The 20,109-nt window shown below is 34.2% G+C and overlaps 3 protein-coding genes across 3 annotated transcripts; 1 reads left to right on the forward strand and 2 right to left on the reverse strand.

The window, feature by feature from the left end:
• Positions 1 to 980: 980 nt before the first annotated feature.
• LOC137816326 (endoplasmin homolog) lies at positions 981 to 6,047 on the reverse strand. Its single transcript, XM_068619421.1, has 15 exons — positions 5,635 to 6,047; positions 5,427 to 5,547; positions 5,201 to 5,354; positions 5,010 to 5,090; positions 4,759 to 4,870; positions 4,546 to 4,672; positions 4,297 to 4,435; positions 3,745 to 3,862; positions 3,411 to 3,613; positions 3,083 to 3,298; positions 2,825 to 2,990; positions 2,450 to 2,588; positions 2,206 to 2,356; positions 1,646 to 2,050; positions 981 to 1,563 (listed from the first exon to the last, which is right to left on the reverse strand). Exons 1-15 carry the CDS (start codon positions 5,699 to 5,701, stop codon positions 1,309 to 1,311), a joined length of 2,454 nt encoding a protein of 817 aa, XP_068475522.1. The 5' UTR covers positions 5,702 to 6,047; the 3' UTR covers positions 981 to 1,308.
• Positions 6,048 to 9,907: 3,860 nt separating this feature from the next.
• LOC137816321 (uncharacterized) lies at positions 9,908 to 10,726 on the forward strand. Its single transcript, XM_068619416.1, has one exon. The coding sequence runs from the start codon at positions 10,028 to 10,030 to the stop codon at positions 10,373 to 10,375; it is 348 nt and encodes a 115-aa protein (XP_068475517.1). The 5' UTR covers positions 9,908 to 10,027; the 3' UTR covers positions 10,376 to 10,726.
• Positions 10,727 to 12,689: 1,963 nt separating this feature from the next.
• Positions 12,690 to 19,620, reverse strand: LOC137816327 (uncharacterized). Its single transcript, XM_068619422.1, has 2 exons — positions 19,310 to 19,620; positions 12,690 to 16,372 (listed from the first exon to the last, which is right to left on the reverse strand). The coding sequence occupies exon 2, from the start codon at positions 16,259 to 16,261 to the stop codon at positions 13,112 to 13,114; it is 3,150 nt and encodes a 1,049-aa protein (XP_068475523.1). The 5' UTR covers positions 16,262 to 16,372; positions 19,310 to 19,620; the 3' UTR covers positions 12,690 to 13,111.
• Between the last annotated feature and the right edge of the window lie 489 nt (positions 19,621 to 20,109).

Here is a 20,109-nt window from a genome sequence, read left to right on the forward strand (position 1 = left end):
CACCTCCATATGTTCTTCTCGCATCCCATACACAACATGAAAAATATCTTTTTAACCTTCTTGTGCCACCTCCATAAAGTAGCTTCTGGATTATATAGTCCGGACATGCATTTGGAAATAGACTTCTGGATTACGTAATCCGAAAGCTAAAAAAGACTTCTGAATTACATAATCTGAAAACTAATCATGCATTTGAAAAAAGGTTTCTGAATTATGTAATTCAGAAACTAATTACGAATTTGAAAAAGACTTCCGAATTACGTAATCCATAATATTACTGAGGGTTTGGAAATATGAAAATGTATGGAGGTGGGAGAAGAATATATGGAGGTGCAGGAAGAAACAGCCCTCTTGTAGTCCTAGACACATTCAACATTTGGGCCACATTTTGTCATTAGAAGCAATAATATTTACTTCCTGCAACCAATGAAATTTGAACTTGCACCTGCTGTTTATGCAAAATGACAAAAATATCTTTAAATATAATGGGGTGCAGCTCAAAATACATTTTGGAATCTCTTTTTCAAAACATTTCTAGATTTAGATTTTTAAAACATTTTTCTGGATTTTGAAATTCTTTTTCGCTTTCAGATTTTGAAACACTTTTATTGTATTTCAAAAGGACAATTTTAGAAATTTAAAAGTGGATTGGGTACATGTCACCCTTCATTGCGTGCAGGAAGAATTAACATAAACTAATTCTAAGCAATTAACCTGTTTAAATAAAGGAATGTTGCTAACATTAGAGAGAAAAAATTTATATGAGAATGTGAAGGAAAAAGAATTCTAAATTATTCATGAATATAGTTAGAATTAAATCACCAAGTCAAAACAACATTTTCAAATAATTATATGATATGATGACTTAACTTTCTAATGCCTTTATTCGAGTAATCCAAATGTGTTTCTTTCACCCTTTCGTTTCGTTATAAAGGCTCCTTTCACTTAATACGTTTTTTCTTTTAAGAAAGTCACGAGACTTCATAATTTACTCTTAACTTTTCACGTTGGAGAACAATTATATGGTTCAAATTTATCTCTCACACCCTCTCATATTGCATTTTGACAACGTTGATGATGGGAAAGAGAAGTAAGGAAAGTTTTTTGGAAGTGAAAATTGTGTTAAGACTAATAGGGTGGTAGTGCAAAATTCGAGCGCATAAGATGATTACACTAAGGTATCCTTTAAAAAGTTATGAAAACAAAATTCATACTACATAAGCTTGTACGGTCTATCTTAATAGCTAAAGCATGAAAAAGAAAGGGAAACCGACAGCACCGTCAATAAATAGAGGATGTGATGCAAATCTACAACTCGTCTTTGGTATCGTCGACATCATCATCAACTTCATCAGGCTTTGGAGTATCTTGTTTTGCCTCACTTTCAGCCTCCGCTTCGGTGTCATCTTCCTCTTCAACTGTTGCTTCAGGACTGATGTCCAAGCTAGTCTTCACTGAATCATAAATACGGGAAGTAAAATCCTTGGGATCATCAAGCAGGAAGCCACTTTCGAAGAGTGCAGTCTGGTACATCAGCTGTGCTGTTTGTTTTACACCCTCATCCTGAAAAGTTAGCCCATTGTGTCAACAAATAAACCTTAATCGTCTCAAGTGACAGGAAACATTGAAATCTAAGAATGAATACCTCGGGGTTCTTTACTACTCTCTCGCGGAGCTCCTTGATAATAGGGTGCCTAGGATTGATCTCAAGCACCCTCTTGCCACGCATGTATGCTTGCTTGCTAGCATCTGACAAAGTTTGAGACTGCATGATTCGCTCCATGTTTGCACTCCAACCATATTTTGATGTCACCACTACACAAGGAGTGTTATCCAATCGGTTGGATATCTTCACATCATCGACATTGTCCTTGGAAAGAGAACTTTTCCACCACTTGGTAAGATCCTTAAAGGATTCCTTCAGTTCCTTGTTTTTAGTATCCTTCCCAAGTTTCAAACCCTCCTTGGACACATTTTGGAACTTTTTATCTTCATAATCCATCAGGTATTGCATCAAGTATTCATCAACTGGATCCGTGAAGAAAATAACCTGTACCAAGTTTAAAAGAAAATACAGTTAGAAGACATCAAATCAATGAGATCGTCTTTCCTCAGCAGAACAGAGACAAAAGTTTCCAAAGAAAGAAAAAATACAATTTCTGGAAGTAACATTTTTGCATTAAAATAAATTGATTTTAATTGCACCTCAAAATTTTTCTTCTTAAGCCGCTCAAGGAATGGAGATTTTTCCAGTTGTTCTTTGTTGGTTCCAGTTATGTAAAAGATGTCCTTCTGCCCAGCTTTCATTCTAGATATGTACTGATCCAGGGATGTCAATTTACCGTCAGACGTGGTGCTGTAAGAGTTACAGGCATCAGCAAAATGTTACCTAACGAAAACGAGGAAATAACACTACCGAGTTTAGTTATTACATGCAGAATTAATATACCTCTCAAATCTGAGCAATTTTGCCAACCGATTTCTGTTAGTGGCATCCTCGATGATACCAAGTTTAATGGATTTACCGAACTCGTTCCAGAACTTGACATATTGACCTTTCTTCTCATCCTTGTCAGAGGATGCATTTTCTGCATAAATATTTAAGATAGATGGAAGTGCGAAGTCAACGAATAGAATTCAAGAAGCCACTTATACAATTAAAGAAAAATGACAACATCATTTCACCACCACCCCCGCAAGAATAAACGATAACAATTCGACTGTTTGACACACAGCAAGCCTAGAATTGTAGAACTGATACACGTTTTGGTCAACCTTAGCCCATGAAAAGGAATAAGATGGAGCCCATAATTTAACACCATACCTTTCTTTTCTTTGTCTGTGGACTCGTCGGGATCCTCATCAGCAATCCTACGGATCATATCAAGGGCTTTCCTGATAAGTTTCTTCTTGATTGTCTTTAGACTATTATGTTGTTGAAGCATCTCTCGCGATACATTAAGTGGTAATGTGTCAGAATCAACAAGACCCTGCTCCCAATGTCAAAAATAACATTAACAAAAAATTACTCTGATCCTCATAAATATATTTATGTCCAATAACAAGGCACAGTGATGCCTACCCTCAAGAAGTTTAGGTACTTGGGCAACAGTTCATCAAACTCGTCTGAAATGAACACTCGTCTAACATACAACTTCAGGTTGGATTTGTTTGCGTTATAATAGCTCTCGTATAAATCTTGAGGTGCCTTGGGTGGTACAAACAGGACTGCCTTGAACTCTACATCACCTTCGGCAGTGAAGTGACTCCACGATAGAGGTTTCTCATCATTGAAATCCTGCACACAGATAAATCCACAACTTTATGAATATTAACAAACTCGGAGTGAAGGAAATTTAGCTACAGATTACCTTGAAGTATCACATAAGAAATGAACATGCAAATATTACCTTGGCAAGAGAGTGGTAGAATTTGGTGTATTCTTCCTCTGTAACCTCCTTTGGATTCCTCAGCCATATAGCTTTCACATCATTTAGAAGTTCCCATTCGTAAGTTGTTTCCTTCACTGTCTTTGTCTTAGGCTTTTTGTCTTCGTCATCTTCACCTTTATCCGCATCTTCGTCTTCGGTTTCCTCTTTGGAGCTGCCATAAGCTGTTTAAGGAAGAAAACAAGGTAAGAATCTTAAATTACCATAATATACAAGAATGAACAGACACTGAAACATCATATTGAGACAGGTTACAAATGGAAAGATCCAGCTGAATTCTTTAAAATATACATACCAGAATCATCTTCATCGCCGGATTCATCTTCATCTGCGGGAACCTCCACATCAACCTCTTTGCTTGCCCAGATATAGATAGGGAAGTTAATAAATTCAGAGTACCTCTTCACCAATTCCTGTGAAAAAAACAGTTATCAAATCATATTTAGCAAGATATTGACTTCTTTCGTATTGAGAATAGTCATTAACTAAAACAACGAATATTAAATCATGTCAATCCTGTTTTCCTTATCCTTTTCGCAACTATAAATGCACACCGGATTTGTGCTGCCAAAATCATAATCCATATAAATATTTACTTGGACTGAAAATGTTACTTTAACTAGTGAGAACTCAAGCATTTTACAAGTGCAACACTTCATATAAACCCAGCGCCCTACTTAATATTGCATATTTACCCAGTGAAAATCAATAGCACTATACTTTCAAGTAAATGCAAACTACATAATGCTGACATATAGATTATACTACTTATGCGCCGTAAACAAGAAGACGTGATATTTTAAACTCAAAAAAGTTATAATAATTAAGGTAATAGTTTGGTGCATACTTTCAGTTTAGATTCCTCCAAGTACTCCCCAGCCTCTTCTTTGAGGTGTAGTCTAATTTCGGTTCCTCGTCCAAGAGGTTCGTTCCATGTATCTTCCGAAATTGCAAAAGCTCCGTCAGCTTTTGATTCCCATACATACCTGAGAATCGAATAATTTCCAAGTTAGTCAACTGGATTACAAATAAACAAAAAACAACGCGTTCAACATTTACTGATTAGAAAAACAATATCATGTCTTAAAAGACATACTGCTTATCATCGTTATGCTTGCTAACGACTTCAACGTAGTCAGCCACGAGATACACAGAGTAAAAGCCGACACCAAACTGCCCAATCAGATTGAGATCTCCACTTGTTTGCATTTTCTCAACAAAGGCTGAATCAACAACACACAGTTCCAATTAACACCATCCTAACCATATCACAACAAAATTACATCAGCAAATGCCACAACATACGTACCTGAAGTTCCAGATTTAGCAATTGTCCCCAAATTCTTAATCAAATCCTCCTTTGTCATACCAATACCCCGGTCTCGGATCGAGAGAATTTTCTTTTCCTTGTCTAACTTAATCTGAAACATCAACATGTTTCAGTTTAGTTACAAAACAATACAACACCGCCATTCATTTCTTATACTGCCATCATAAACATTATATAAAAAAAAATCTTCAAAATAATAATAATAATTAATAGATGCTAGCAGTACTAACCCGAATATCAAGCTTGGTGTTATCACCTTCTCCCAGAACCTCCTTGTCCGTGAGAGAGAGGAACCTAATCTTGTCCAAAGCCTAAAACGCATGCATCATTTGTCATTAACAACAATTCATTCGAGTCCGGACGCTAAAATTGAAATGCAACTGTTTACTAAATTAATTTAAATTAATAAACAAAGCCTTACGTCAGAAGCATTGGAAATCAACTCTCTGAGGAAGATATCCTTGTTACTGTAGAGAGAGTTGATGATAATATCCATGAGCCGTGAAACTTCCGCTTGGAACTCAAACTTCTCCGCGGAGCTCCGAAGAGATCTCTTCGAGATCGACTCCGCCTCCCTTAAAATCACAATAACACGCGTTCAGACGCCAAAACAAGAAACCGAAAGTTAGAGAGAGAACAGCGCATACCTTTTGACGACATCTGAATCGGTGGAAAGGCCATGAGGAACAGCGCCGATCTTGTCCTCCACCTTCGGCGGATCTACAAGCTCGTCGGAATCGCCCGCGGCATTCGCCTGAAACTTTCGACCTACGGAAAGCAAAATACGATGCGTAAACGAATTCGAAAACGAAGTGATACACGAAGAAAACAAGAGTGAATGGTGAAGTGGCGTACCTTGATCTGCAAAGAGAAAGAGGAGAGAGAGTAGAAGGAGAACGGAAGCAACCGTCCACTTCCTCATCGCAGTGCGCACACACACAATGCTTCTAGTAGCTTCCACCAGTGAAGAAGAGATCCGTTTAGTTTGGATTGGTTTCGCATCTGCGTTTAGATGGTTTATTTATATATGACTCAGCTATAGGTTTCCCCGTGTTTGTTACGGGGAGCTTCATTGCTACCAAGACCTCCGTTCCGCCAGCGTGGACAATCTAACGGTTTCAAATCCAAGTTCTGACGCGTGGCATTATTCTATTGGCTCTCTCTTGTTCATTCGACGTGGAATTTGCGAGTAGTGTAGGAGATGGTCCCACCAGACGACTCCAAAGTGCAACTCCACCATTACCATTTCGGAAATGTTAGTTATTTTCTCTAATTTTCTCTAATACGGCAGCTTCTTATTGGTTATATATTTTCTTTTTTACGTCGAAAAACGTAATAACTTTCCTCCTCCTTATTCAATTTTTATATTAAATCTTAGTATAAAATATATATTTTATTTATAAATTATTTATTTAAAATTTACAACACAACTTAGATAATTATAAGACAGTTATCCTATACGACTGTGTTTTAGATGTATTAAAATGGAAGTTTTATAAAATTATGTAACGTTAAATAGGAAGATATGTCTTTTAAATTCTTATACGACTAATTTAAACCAACATTCACGTTACGAAAATGGGCTCAAGTAGCTACTGACAAAAGGAATTTTCCTTGGGCCGAAACAAAAATTACACAAACAAATGGACAAACAAAATGGGTTATGGAGAGGTTCTTCCTGCACCTCTATTATTTCTTCTTGCACCTCCACAATTTATTTTAAAAATTCATTTTATCCTTAATGAAATAAAAATGACTCTCGTGAATCTCTTTGTGAGAGAATTTGTGCATTTTAATGACTTTTAAATTATAAAATTCAGAATACAAAAGTTGGTTTTCAAATTCTATAATTCAGAAGTGAATTTAAATTCTGAAAATGACTTTCGAATTATAAAATTTGAAATATAAATTCAGAAAGATATTTTTAAATAACAATAAGTGCTGGAAGAAACTATGGAGGTGCAGAAAGAAATTCCTGGGTTGTGTTTGCAACGAAAATGGGAAAGGGAAAAGGAAATTGCTACTTGACTTTCACAATTTCTTCTTACACCTTCTATTATAAATTATTATTTTTTTATATTTTGAAAAATATACAATTTAAAATATGTTAAAAAAATTAAAATTACACGTCCCGGAAGCATTCAAATAAAATATATTTTGAGATATATATTCAATAACATGTAATTTAAAATTAGTTTTTAATGATTCTAAATTAATCATTCTGTAATCTCTCGCAGTAAAAATTATCATTGTGCACTAAAATTATAAGAATCGATTAATGTTAGTTTTTTGAAACGCATAAATAAAAAGTTAAATCTTTCACATGTTCAAATCTTGAAAAATAATTCCCAAGATACAAAAGTGTCTAGAATTAGCACCTAAAATGGTTATAGAATAAAAGATTAAATTGATGTTAAGAATGTGTCAAAGCAGAAACTTTTTTATTCAACAACTATCTTATCGAGTAGACTTCACATTAATTACTTGTGTACTAAATTAATATATTGAAGAATATAAGAGATGAAGTTGGAGCATCGTAATCCAAAGTTATTAGTATAATAATATAACCCCTTGTTTAGGCCTACACCATGTAAATAATTTTCATAAAATTTATTATAGACGAGACAGCCAAACAGACTAATGCCATGCCCCTACCAAATTAGTTTCTGAGAAAATATACCACAAATAAACTGGCTCTTATTTCTTCATACAATCGCAAAAATATTGTTGTGGATCGTTTGGAGTTTAAATCTAATATAATTTTATAAAATCAATTTATTTTTTTATTGATATTTGTACCACTCAAATCTGATAAAAGTTCAATATTCGGTTAAAATCAACCAACACCATCATATTCCAAGAAGATTAGTAAAGTTAATCAATAACTAAATATTAGGTAATATGTTTTAACTATAGTTCATATTCTTAATCTAACTCAATAACAAAGGATTCATGATAATCATATAAATAGATACAGATTTCAAAAATCATATGCATTATCATTATACACAAAATATATCAAGTGTCGAATACCAAAATCTCACTTGAGCATCATAATACCTTTTGTAGACACCATTCGACCTTGAAATTCCCTAAGATGAGAAGTAGAAAGGCAAAAGGAGTACGAGGAGTTTATATAGAGGAAAGAGGAGCAAACTGACCAACTGAGAAAAAAAGACAATCATTCTCTTGGTTTCAACCTCGTTCGATAACAATAAGATTTTTAATATACATTTTTACGTGGAAACCATTTAACTTGTGTGAGAATATATATTGTGATGATCCGATAACGAGTGAGTTTATAAGTTTAACGAACTCTTGTTAAAATAAACTCTGATAACATATTAAAAAAGTAAATTTTAAACTTAACTCAATATTATAAAATCCACTTACAAAATAAATTTTACAACTAATTATATATTATACAAATATTTTTATCTCTAACCAATTCGATATAACACATCATTATCTAATGACACTGATGAATGCAGATTCTAGTCTTCAATAATACATAAAATTCAATTGTTGTGGACGCAAAGGGTAAAGCTTAGAATGGATTAACAAGCATGAAAAGAGAAAGACGTTGAGTTTCTCACTAAAGAATGAAGTTGGATCTGAGAAATCATAAATGAAAAGAGCATCCAAGAATCACGATATTAAAAGGGAAGGTGGTTCACGATCGGTGGGTGACGGTGACGGTGATGTTGAGGGTTAGGGCTAGGGTGTTATCACAACCACCCAAACAAGGTCAAAAAAACAGATTAAAAAAAAGTAATAATTAAGTATAATAAATTCGTATAAACTAATTTACATATTCAACTCTAAACAAGTTTTATGTGGTATAAGCTAAATTTGTTCTTAAATTTTAATAAAAAATAATATTATTTGTTTATTCGTGACGTAGGCATCGGTTAAAGGCATGATTATATTGTGAAGTCTTGGTATAAAAAAGCAGACATGATAGTTATACTTGCGAAAAGTATAAGTACCTTAACAACAAACGACAGAAGCAGAATACGGTAAATAAAAGGAAACGGTGTACGAATCCCAAAAAGCAAAAAAAGAAAACGCCACGTCAGAAGAAAACAGACATGAGAAACACGTGGCATTATATCGTTGGAGTTTAAAAATCGGCGGTTGTGTACGATAATAACACCACGATAAGTTACGAAACAGTGGATATGTTCGGATCTCCTTGTTCTGCAAATCGAAGTAGATAAGCTCGATGTGGTTGTAGTAAATAACCACGCCATCAAAATCGCAACACACTCTTTTCCACATTTTTTTTTAATGCTTTAAATTTATCTTGATTTTTACATAACATTGAATATAGAGATTATTAAAAACAAGGATATAATTAATTTTTATAAATAACAGTTAAATAAAAAACATTTTTTTAAATAGCATATTAAATAAAAGTGTACTAGAAAAATATATTTGGGCATGTGTTTTTAGCATTTCTAATTTGTAATTATGAAAAATATTGGATAAACTATTTCGGTATAGGACACTTCAAAGAATACACTAAGGTATTAATAAAGTATAAAAAATTAATATTAACAACATGACTAAGTTTATAAATAAGATTTTTTTTTATAAAAAAGTAATGTGCCTTTTTTCATTAACTATAACTAACTTAAAAATAAGAGTACTTACTTGTGTTAGAATATTTTTTTCAGGTGAACATTTGAAGCATCAATATTGAAGGAAAAAAAAGTTATAATTGATAAAACAGTTATAACTGATAAAACAGTTACAGTTGATAAAACAGTACGTTACAATTGATAAAACAGTTACAACTGATAAAATAATTACAACAGAAATTTATATTATATGAGATATTTTTATCGAAAAACGATCAAAAGATCACTACTAACACGTCAACAATTATACGTCGAGTCACAGGTGCTCCTTAAACTATACAAGTAAAAATACTGAAGCATTATTAATTTGATTTTGTAATTAAATAAAGTTTTACTATAATAAATGTATTAATGTTTAATTATTAGACGTATTATTAAAGGTAGATTCGAATGGGAATAATTAGGTAAAAATATTATGACGTAAATTTGATGTTTGTGATAATTAGGGTGAGATATGAGACAAGAGGGACCCATTATCGTAATTTCATGATCATAGGGGCTTATAATTAAAAGTTAAAACCTGAAACATTCCCAAGACGACGACGCATTAAAGCCACATCCACACACAGATCGACCCACACACACACAAACATTTTTCTCTTTCTATGGCTGTGTCTGATGCTGTAGTGAGTAACCTAACGGTGCTCTATGTGGCGGTGATCGCCTGCATCAAGCTGTACGGCTTCGCGTGTGGACGAAGCTTCGGCGGCGCCTTCGTCCTCCTCGTTTCCACTGCGACCGTCGCGCTCATTCTCGTCGCCACGCTCACCTGGGACGTCTCTCGTAAGGCCACGTACGCCTTCGCCGCCGATCACTCTCCGCCGCCATCGCCGCCGCATCACGCGCACGAGCCCTGCAAGGGCGGCATCTGCTGGCATGGCGTCGCCGTTCGCTCGCCGGCATCGCAGGTTCGCTTCAGGCTCCCGCAGAATCTTCCTCACACAACTTTGTGATCACTGAATCCCTCATCATCAACAAAAAAAAGAGGGGTTTTGTTAATTACTTTTTTTTTTGCTTTTTTCTTTTCTTCTTGTTTTTGCCCTTTTTTTTATTAGTTAGGTTCAAATATTTACATACATATATATAAATAAATATACATATATATATATATAGAGAGAGTGTGGAAGTTAATTTTGTTGCTCCATTATAGATATAACGTTCCTTATATGTGCATACTTCTCTGCAGTTTGTAGTTCTTTGTTTTTTTTTTTCTTTTTTACTAAAAAAGACGTGTATATGATGATGATATGTAAATAGTGGTTGGAAGGTTTATGTGAATAAACTATGTTTTTTTCTTAGTGTAATGGCATAAAAGGGTACTTCTGATTTCTGCTCGTGTTGTTCTTCAGTATCAAATTAGTGCATTTCAAAGTATTTGGATTGATTGAAATTTTTAATAAAATGTTAGCCATTTTTTAGTTTCTCTGAAATGCATTACATCAGTGTTTATATCTATAACATGTAAAAGTAATTTATTTATTGAAATAATGAAGTTATTTTTGTGAAATTGTTTTTGTAAATAACTATTTTTAAACAATAGAAAAACTCTTAAACACGATGAGATATGTTGAGAGAAGAGAATGTTAGGGTTGGTGACACTCATATGAACAGTGAGGAAAGAAAGAATATATGATGAAGAGAAGGAACTATGTGAGAGAGAGAGAGAAAAATGAAGAGTTGGTGAAGATGGTACTTTCTGTGTGTGGTACTTTCTGGAGTAATAATTTTTGGGGAAATTATAAATTTAAGAAAGATTTTTTTTTTTTTTTTATGTTATGTTGAAGTTCCTCCTAATTATTATACTTAAGATTGTGTATCTCTTATTATGAGAATTTATTCCTATTTATTTTATTTGGATTTTCAATAAAAGTACACTATGGTATTTATCTCTCACTTTTTTTAAGTACTACTTCAAGTACACCATGACACTGACCACACCAACTTGAAAATAGAATACTTGAAATTTGATTTGTAAAAGTCAATTCTTTAATCAAATTTAAGCTAAATATTAAATTTGTTAAAGAAATCAATTAAATTTGAGTTAGTTGTGATTCAATTAGTTAATCAATTTGATATTATATATTGTAAAAAAAATAGATAATACAGAAGAGTTAAAATAATAGAAATGAAAAGAATAATCATGTTAATGGTAAATGTGGAAGAGTTAAAATTAGGAAAAGTGTTTGAAAAATAAATAACAATACATGTCTTATTGGTGTCATGGAAAAATTCAAGAAACGTGAATTTAGGACAACTATAATTTTATTAATTAAAGTAATTAAGTTTTATCTATATTAGATTCATTATTTGGCTTTATAAAAGAATCAAAGGATAATTTATATGATTAATTTTTTAATACAATAAATCAATAAAAATATGTAAAATGGTCGATATTTTAAATCAAAATGAGTTAGAAAACCAGATAATCTTATTCATTGGTTTGAATTCAGTTTAACTCGTAAAATTCAATTGAACTCAAAGACTTGAACAAAATCATTTTTTATTAAGGTGAAAACAGGAAAAAACATATTCAACTTGAGTCTAATTTTAAATAAATTAAACATTTGTTGAATCAATTAAATTGGATGGTATTCTTACAACTATGTATTTAATGTTGGATTTTTTTTAATATATAATATAACAATATTGAGTAGAGCTCTCTTTTCAATTTTAATTTTTTTTTCATGAAAATTGAACTCTTATCAGACACATTGATATTTAAACAGGTTTATTGACTACTTCCTTCATGAATTGTTTCTGGACATAAGGAAAAGTAACATTTTATGTTCATGAATAAGGTTAAAAGAATCTAGGAGAGCATGTTATTCCAATAATTCTGACACAGACATCAATGTAACAGATTAATTGTTAGGAAGAATTATTTGATCTAGTTTTTTAACCTGATTTCTATTTATTTTAGTAAACTTTTAAATACTTTTTTTGTCTAAATTATTTGTATTTTATTTTTTTCCTTAATGAATTGTTTTTTGTCTTTTCTTTCCAGAAATCTGGTTGTTCATTACTTCATCCATAACATTTTTAACAAGATATGTCATGAAAAATATGTGATGGGAAAAAAATCAAAAGCTAATGAAAAATAAAAAATATTTTGAAAACTAAAAAAAAAAACATAAAACAGAAATTAGGGAACGGGGAATAAGAAATGTGAATCAGTATGAAACCAAAGTCATATTTAAGTGCATGTGTTAAGCAGGACTTGTATCGAGTTAGACTATTTTATGTAAGCGGATAAGTTTTGAACACAGCTTTCTCTATACAAGTTATTACTTGATAATAAACACTCACTAAAATCTTCAACTAAATTTGTGACCATGTACTCAAGTACCACTCAGTGAGAAACACGATACTATGCCTATAATTTCTTTGACATGTGAAAGAGAAATTACAGCTAAATGTACCAAGCCTTGTGAGCTTGTACTGACTTTCTATGAAACTGCAGGAAAGAAAAAACAAAGAAAAAAAAAACTAATTTCCCCCTTTGCCAATCAATCTCGTGAATCATATTAGATCCATCGTCCTTCACCTTTTTATTGGGCTGGTTCTTCTCATTCTAAAGGATTCCAATGGATTGGCCTACCATTCAGGATCAACTTAAAGTAATAATATAAGCATCAATCGGAAGCAGAATTATAAACAGATCAGATGAGAGGTAAGATCATAAATTAGAGCTATTTCCATGGAGGTTGCTGATGTTTGTAGCTACGTGGATAGGTTTCCCAGGCACCGTCTGGTTCCTTTCTTTTCACACTAACCCCAGAACTAGAGGATTGAGGAAGGGTCCTTACATGCTCCTCAATAGCCCTGCCTTGAGCAGGAAAGAAAAATTGTCTTGCAGTCAACATGTCTCTGTTGGGGCCATCAATGGTGAAGCCAGAGTTTAGATCAAAGTTGGGATGTGAAGATCCAACCCCATTTAAACCAAACTGCGTTCTGGTCATGCTTACGATAAATGGAGGCTGAGTATAAGATGAGAGAACGGTAGAGGAAGATCCCCCAACCTGAGGCATAACTGGAGTTCCTCTAGAGTCTACCATGTACGGAATTGGGCCACCAGAAGGTCCATACATGGCTGACGAAAAAGACAAAGCAGGCACTGATGTAAGTCCATTATACCCAAAAGCATTTGAATGATTGTAGGATAGTGGGGGACCCATTCCTAAAATGCCACCTGCTCCTGACAATGGATGATCCATTGCTGGCTCAATAGCCTTGCCATTTGGCAACGACAAAGTTTGAGGAACATATTCTCTTCTACCAACTTCCACCTTGGCACCCAAAATAGAGATAACAGAAGCATCCAATTTAGACCGTTTATATGATGACTCCACTAGATCCGTTTGAAAGTATGGTCTGTCGTTCAAATCAATGTTCCGTACTGAAGGTTGCATTGATGACGATGAAGAAGCAGGTGATGGGCTCCAATAACCATTTCTTCCGGAAAAGAGTGGGCCCTCCATCCTCTGATCTGAAGGTTGGGCATCACCATCATCACCAATACTGTTTAAGTCCAATTCGAATCGGTTTGTTCTTTTAGGACTAAGTTCCACTGATGATTGACCAGAAGGAAGGCCTGAAGATTCACCAATTTGTTTTACCAATCCTTCTTCACCTTCAGCCACATTCAAATCAAAATCAAGGCAACAATGCCTCTGTTTGGAAATCTCTGAGTTTCTACCAATAGAAACATTCTTCTCACCATCAGAATTTCTACGAGGTGATGCACGACGAAAGGCACTGGTGGCAGCTGATCCTTTCCATCCGAGGGTCCCCTCAAACTGCAAAGGAGCCATTGGTAACCCAGAAGACTGAGCAGGTTTTGAAGCAGAGACAACAGGTATTGGCACAGTAGACATAGCATTTACAGAAACATCCATATCATCAGAAACAACTTCTTCATTGAGATCAAAGGTACAGAGACTTTTCTCTGAATTACCTCCTGGGTCTTGAGCTGCTTCAGTTACCTGCGAGGAGTCCAAGTCATCAGGCCCGGCCTCAACATTATCTGAAACAGTCATATGTCCGACCTCTTCGGAACACACTTCAGCAGAGTTGCTTTGCCTGGATGATACTTCCTCAGGCAGGATTCGAGTAACCTCATCCTTTCTCCCTACAGAATCAAGGCTGCCTCTCTGCCTAATTCCACCTTTGGAGATTTTCTCTGAAGAGCTGGAAACTTCTCTCTCAACCTCCTGAGCAACTTGTCGGGCAACTTCTAAAGCATCAACCATACCATACTCAAGTTCAATTTCACAACTCTTACCAATAACATTAGGGCTTTTGGGACCATTTCGCCATTTAAAAGAATCAGAACCATTTGTCGTTCGATTAGAACCATGGTCATTCCCTTCCTTTACAGGGCTGACACATTCTCTCTCAACTTCTTGAGCAACTAGTCGGGCAACTTCTAAAGCATCAACATTACCGTATTCAATTTCCATGTCAGAACTCTTGTCATTAATGTTAGGGCTTCTGTGACCTTTGCCCTGATTAAAAGAATCAGAACCATTTGATGTATCATCATCTTGATCAGACTCTTGGTCCTTGATTTCCTTTACTGCTATGATGTATTCTGATTTGATGAAAGACATCTCAGGCTTTTCCAAGTTACTTCCAGTAACAGATAAGTCAGGCAACATTTTTGAACAACTGTCATCATCAGTTTCTGATGCTTTGGGAAGTTGTGGATTGCTAGAGCTTGTAGCTCTGAAATCATCCATCTCACTCATTCCATCAGATTCAGGCGTTCTCATGCTACCAGAAACACTTATTTTGGGAAAAACAACTTTTTCATTGCTTTCAACGTTATGTTCTAAAGCAGGTTCTTCTTTAACAGATTCCAGTGCTTTTGCTTCACTATCACCAGTGGAAGCGGGTTCAGGATCTGGCTTTGCAGATTCAGAAGAGATATCTGATGCTCTTAATTCTTCAGGAGGACCATTAACATCTTGATCTTGCTTCTCCTTTTTGGACAAGTCACTTAACTGTAAATCATCTTGTTGTCCTTTGAAACTGCCTTGTTTAGTAATAGGTAAGCTACACGTCCCAGCCAATGTGGTCTCACCTTCACGTAAGGTCGATTCTTGAGCAGAAGCAACATGGCTTGATTTCTCTTTGATATCTTCACAATCCAAACTTACAGAGGACTGAAGTGCATTGTCAATACTCTGTATCTGAATACTAGAAACTTTCTCTTGTAGCTGACTATTTGAGCCTCCCAATAGAGACTTCTCATCTCCAGCAAGCTGAGATGGAAGATGATTGTCATTGCCAGCTTCATTCACACAAGATGGCTGGCCTTCCTCCCTGACAATCTTATCACTCTCATTGTTGAGTCTATCAAGATCTGAATTATCAGCATCTCCAAGTCCACCTCCTTTCCAGTGCTCAAATAATGCTCTTGCTCTATCCTGCACTTTAGAGCTGTGATGGCCAAGAAGGTTATTAACAGTTACCGAAATTCCAGATGAAATTGACTTTTCGCTGTCTAAATATAGTTTTTCAACTGCTCGCAACATTGCAGTAATTGACTCTTCAATGAAGCCATCATTTGTATTATCAGCACCCAAATTTTGGGCATCCTTTAACCATCTGTTGATGAACCAAAGTCCATCAGATTGAACAAAAAGATCAAGACAATCTTTATTCTCTGTAGCAGCAATAGTGCTTGCAACAGCAGCCCACTGCCTTGTCGCATCACCAGCATTTTTAACAACACGATCTTGTTCCTTCTTCATTACAGAGACCAATTCTTGCACTCGAGAAGGGGCCGTGAGGCCATCTTTCATTTCAGTCAACGTAAAGAAATCTTCAAGAGTCATACTGCTTCAAATAACCTTTATCAAAGCATCAAGGCTATCCTTTTGGTGTGCAAGCACTTCTCCCATTAAAAGAGGTTTATTTTTTCAGGAAAAATGCTTCACAAACATGCACTGCAAAATATAATAAAAAAAGTAAATGTGCATGCTGAAAATGGAGACTTCCAAGGTATTTGAGGAACTTCACGCAGAATTACAACAAAAATCAGAGCACACAAAATAGAATTCCAAGTCTACAGCAACAATATGGTAAAATATCACTGAAAAAGTAAGACTTAATTAAGTTTCAAGTCCCTCATAAATTTGACGGTTTATTGAGCATTCAATTTCTATATTTTCAATTGAGTCTTTGTCATTTAATTTTTCCGTTAACTAGGTGATGTGATTATTATCGTACCTAATCATCTTCTTTACTTGTCTCCACGTGTTAAGAAATGTGAGGTTTGGGGTTAATATAATGATATATTAATGTAAAACTACAAGTGACTTTTATTGTTTTCATTAAAAACATGTTGGATAACGAGGGATTGTCCATCACCTACATCAATGGTGGTGATAGTCCTTTTGTCATTGCAAGTGATGACGTAGAAGCCATGGGGAGCATGACAACCTCCTTATCTAATATGTTTTCAATGAAAAAAACAAAAGTCACTTTGTTTTATATTAACTACAATATTGTTTTATATTAATAAAACATCGTTTCTTAACATGTGAAGACAAGTAATCCAGATGACGGGACAAGATAACTCTACGCACGGTCTTCATCTTCATCTATTCCGAAGTGGTGCGATGGTGCAATTTCATCTCTTCATTTGTGTGTTGTTCTAGTGTGGTGTGGTACCTTGTTTTGGTTTTCGTTCTGTTTCTCCTTTTACATGCATCTTCTTTTCATTTCATTGTCTTCATGTGGTTTCTGTCGCATCTTCTTGATGCAGGAAAGCAATTGTAGTCGCAACAAGTCAGGGTTAGTTTCCACTTTCGCATTTCCATGTCGTTTTTATCTCTTTCGTTTGATCTCTTTCAATTCTATCTCCTCTTATATAAACTTATATTGATTTTAGAAAATAAAATGCAAAAGCACGGTCACATTGTAATGGCTTTGATAATTGGGGCCTCTAACCCTCCCTCTATTGACAAAATATTTTTTTTTTAATTATTTACATTTCATATATATGTGTGCATAGCATACTTTTGTAGACAGTAAAATCTACGATCCCACGATTTTGTGAGCCCTCCATGATCCTAACCATAATCTCGATTTTGACTACATTGCCAACTACTCTATCCCAATAAAAAAATAAAGCTGCCCATATGTCTAGTTCTGTATGATACTAAATTACTGGCATTTGTTGACAGCAATCATAGAGCAATTATACAGAAAAAATCAAGTTCTCTTAATATTTTATAGAGAAAATTATAGTACGTACTATAATCAATAAATATATGGTAAGTACAAGCAGTTTGGACAGTTCTCAAACCTATAACTGACAAATAAAAGTAGCCAAGAGACAATTCTAACTCAAATATAACTCCAAATAGAAATTTCTAAAAAAAAATTATAGTAACCTGAGAGAATCAGTTTCCATATTTATCTCGTCAAACTCAAAAGTGAAGGCTGACCGAACTGCAAACTTTTGGTTATATTAACAAACTTTTAAATTATCACTAGACATATATGATTGCATCAATTGCCCCATCACTATAACTATTTTACTATTCATAAAAGCAATGTCAGTGAACTATTCCAATTAGGAAAAAACTTGACTAGCACCAACTCATCAGGAACAAATTGCTGTCAACTGTGATGCGGTGAAACACACACCAAACAGTTTGATGTAATTTCCATACTTTACAACCCTTCTAAGCTTAAATTCAACTTTATATCCAAACTAATTATAGGGTAACTTTTTTAACAAGAAAATGTTGATTCAAACCATAATAATTGCTTTCTAAAATCTAAACTAATATATAACATCAACCTCAAGACTTATTGTACAAGTAAATAAACAACAAAACATGCCATTTTGCATGAACTGCTATTCAGAGTTCCATTTATGTTCGAAATTCCAAGTTACCATTCTTACATGAACATATGTATTTCCTAAAATTTTCATAAATTAGTTGTAATTCTCATGAATAATGTTAACTAAAGGAAAGAAATCTATAGCCACCACATTTAGCAAATTTGAATCCGTACTCAGAAAACATAGTTCACCACTAATATTTAAAATTTTCACAAAATTTCAGCAAAAATAAGAAAAATATGTTGCTACAGACCAGAAATATTCATACTAGTAGAAAGTTTTCCACATGAATACCATTGGATGAGCACTTAAGAGAAATATTTTAGAAGACAGAGCAAACCTATGAGCCATCACTTACAAACTGCCTACTCTAAACAACGATGGTTAAATCAGACCTTATCTTAAAAAGCGACAAAAATGGCTCAACTTAAATCTATCAAGAATAAGATTACCAGTCACTTCAAGGAATGGTACAAAGTCACAGCTAATAATAATGAGCTGTAGCTTTCAATCACGATCAATGGATCGATAATATTTCCTCATTGCAACGGCCAATTATGAACTAAAATCATAATCCCACGAAGTAAATACAACTAAATTAACAATTTCTGATTAAGAACAAATGGAGTCCGATATCCTCAGGCATAAAAGAGGAACGACAAAAAAAATAACACTAATCCTTAATTTGGACAAATAGAAGCATACAAATTCTCCCTCCCCGGCACAGACACCACAATTGTAAAACCCTAAATTCGGTGGTTGATAGAATATATGAAAAACCCTAATAATTGAAAAAAAATGACAGGCGCGTCGAAATATAAAGAGGAATGAAGCTAATACGTAACATGCCATAATGAAAACAGCGAGATACCTTACTGAGAAGGTAAATCCCCGAGAAAGGAACACAGAATAAATGCGATAAGCAAATTGAGCGAGAAAAGAGGAAAAGCGAGAGAGAGAGAGAGAGAGAGAGAGAGAGAGAGAGAGAGAGAGAGAGAGAGAGAGAGAGAGAGAGAGAGAGGTTTACGTTTTGGCTGGTGAATCGAATCGAATCGAAACCCTAACTCTGGTTCAACGAGGGAACGGAGGAGCTTCACCGCGACGGTTCGCGAGAATTCTCGAATGTTCGCGAAGAATGGGAATTGGGGTTTTGCGGGCGGTGCTTGGCGCTCGGGAGAGAGAGTTTGGTTTTGTGACTTCTGCGAATTTTCAAAGCGGAAGGGAATATGAGGAAGCAACGTTTTACTTCTTCCAAATATTTGGTGCAGATTTGTTTTTTCTTTTCTTTTTTTTTCTTTCTTTCTTGAATTTGTTCTATTGGTGCGAAGGTTGGACAGTAACACGTGCCACGCCAGAAGTTGTTAGGAGTTAATGGGACCAGGATAACAACATGAACTTTAAAAGCCGTTTTCTTCCAATTTCTGCATAATTAACTTTCATTGAACAACACAGGTTGCAAAACTAGTTTAAAATATGCTATTCCCTTGTAAGTGTTCATTTAATAAATTATTTTATAGAAATAGTAAGAAGTGTTTGATAAAATCAGCTAATAAATTGGTTAATAAATGTAAAATATTATAATATAATGTATTTTTAAGAAATTATTATTATTAACAAAATTAGTACTTTTTTTAATTATTTTTTATTTCGAATAATTTATTTTATTGAAATTAGTTTATCTATCAAATATTAATTAAATTAATTATTATTTATTTTGAGAAATTTAAATTTTCTTATTTTTCAATTTAAATTATTTTTATATTATTTTTTGTAATTTTTATTATGTATAATTTCACATTATATTATTAAAAATTTTAATAATTTTTA

This window comes from Phaseolus vulgaris, chromosome 1, assembly GCF_000499845.2.
Source record: "Phaseolus vulgaris cultivar G19833 chromosome 1, P. vulgaris v2.0, whole genome shotgun sequence".
In the NCBI taxonomy this organism is placed as follows: Eukaryota; Viridiplantae; Streptophyta; class Magnoliopsida; order Fabales; family Fabaceae; genus Phaseolus; species Phaseolus vulgaris.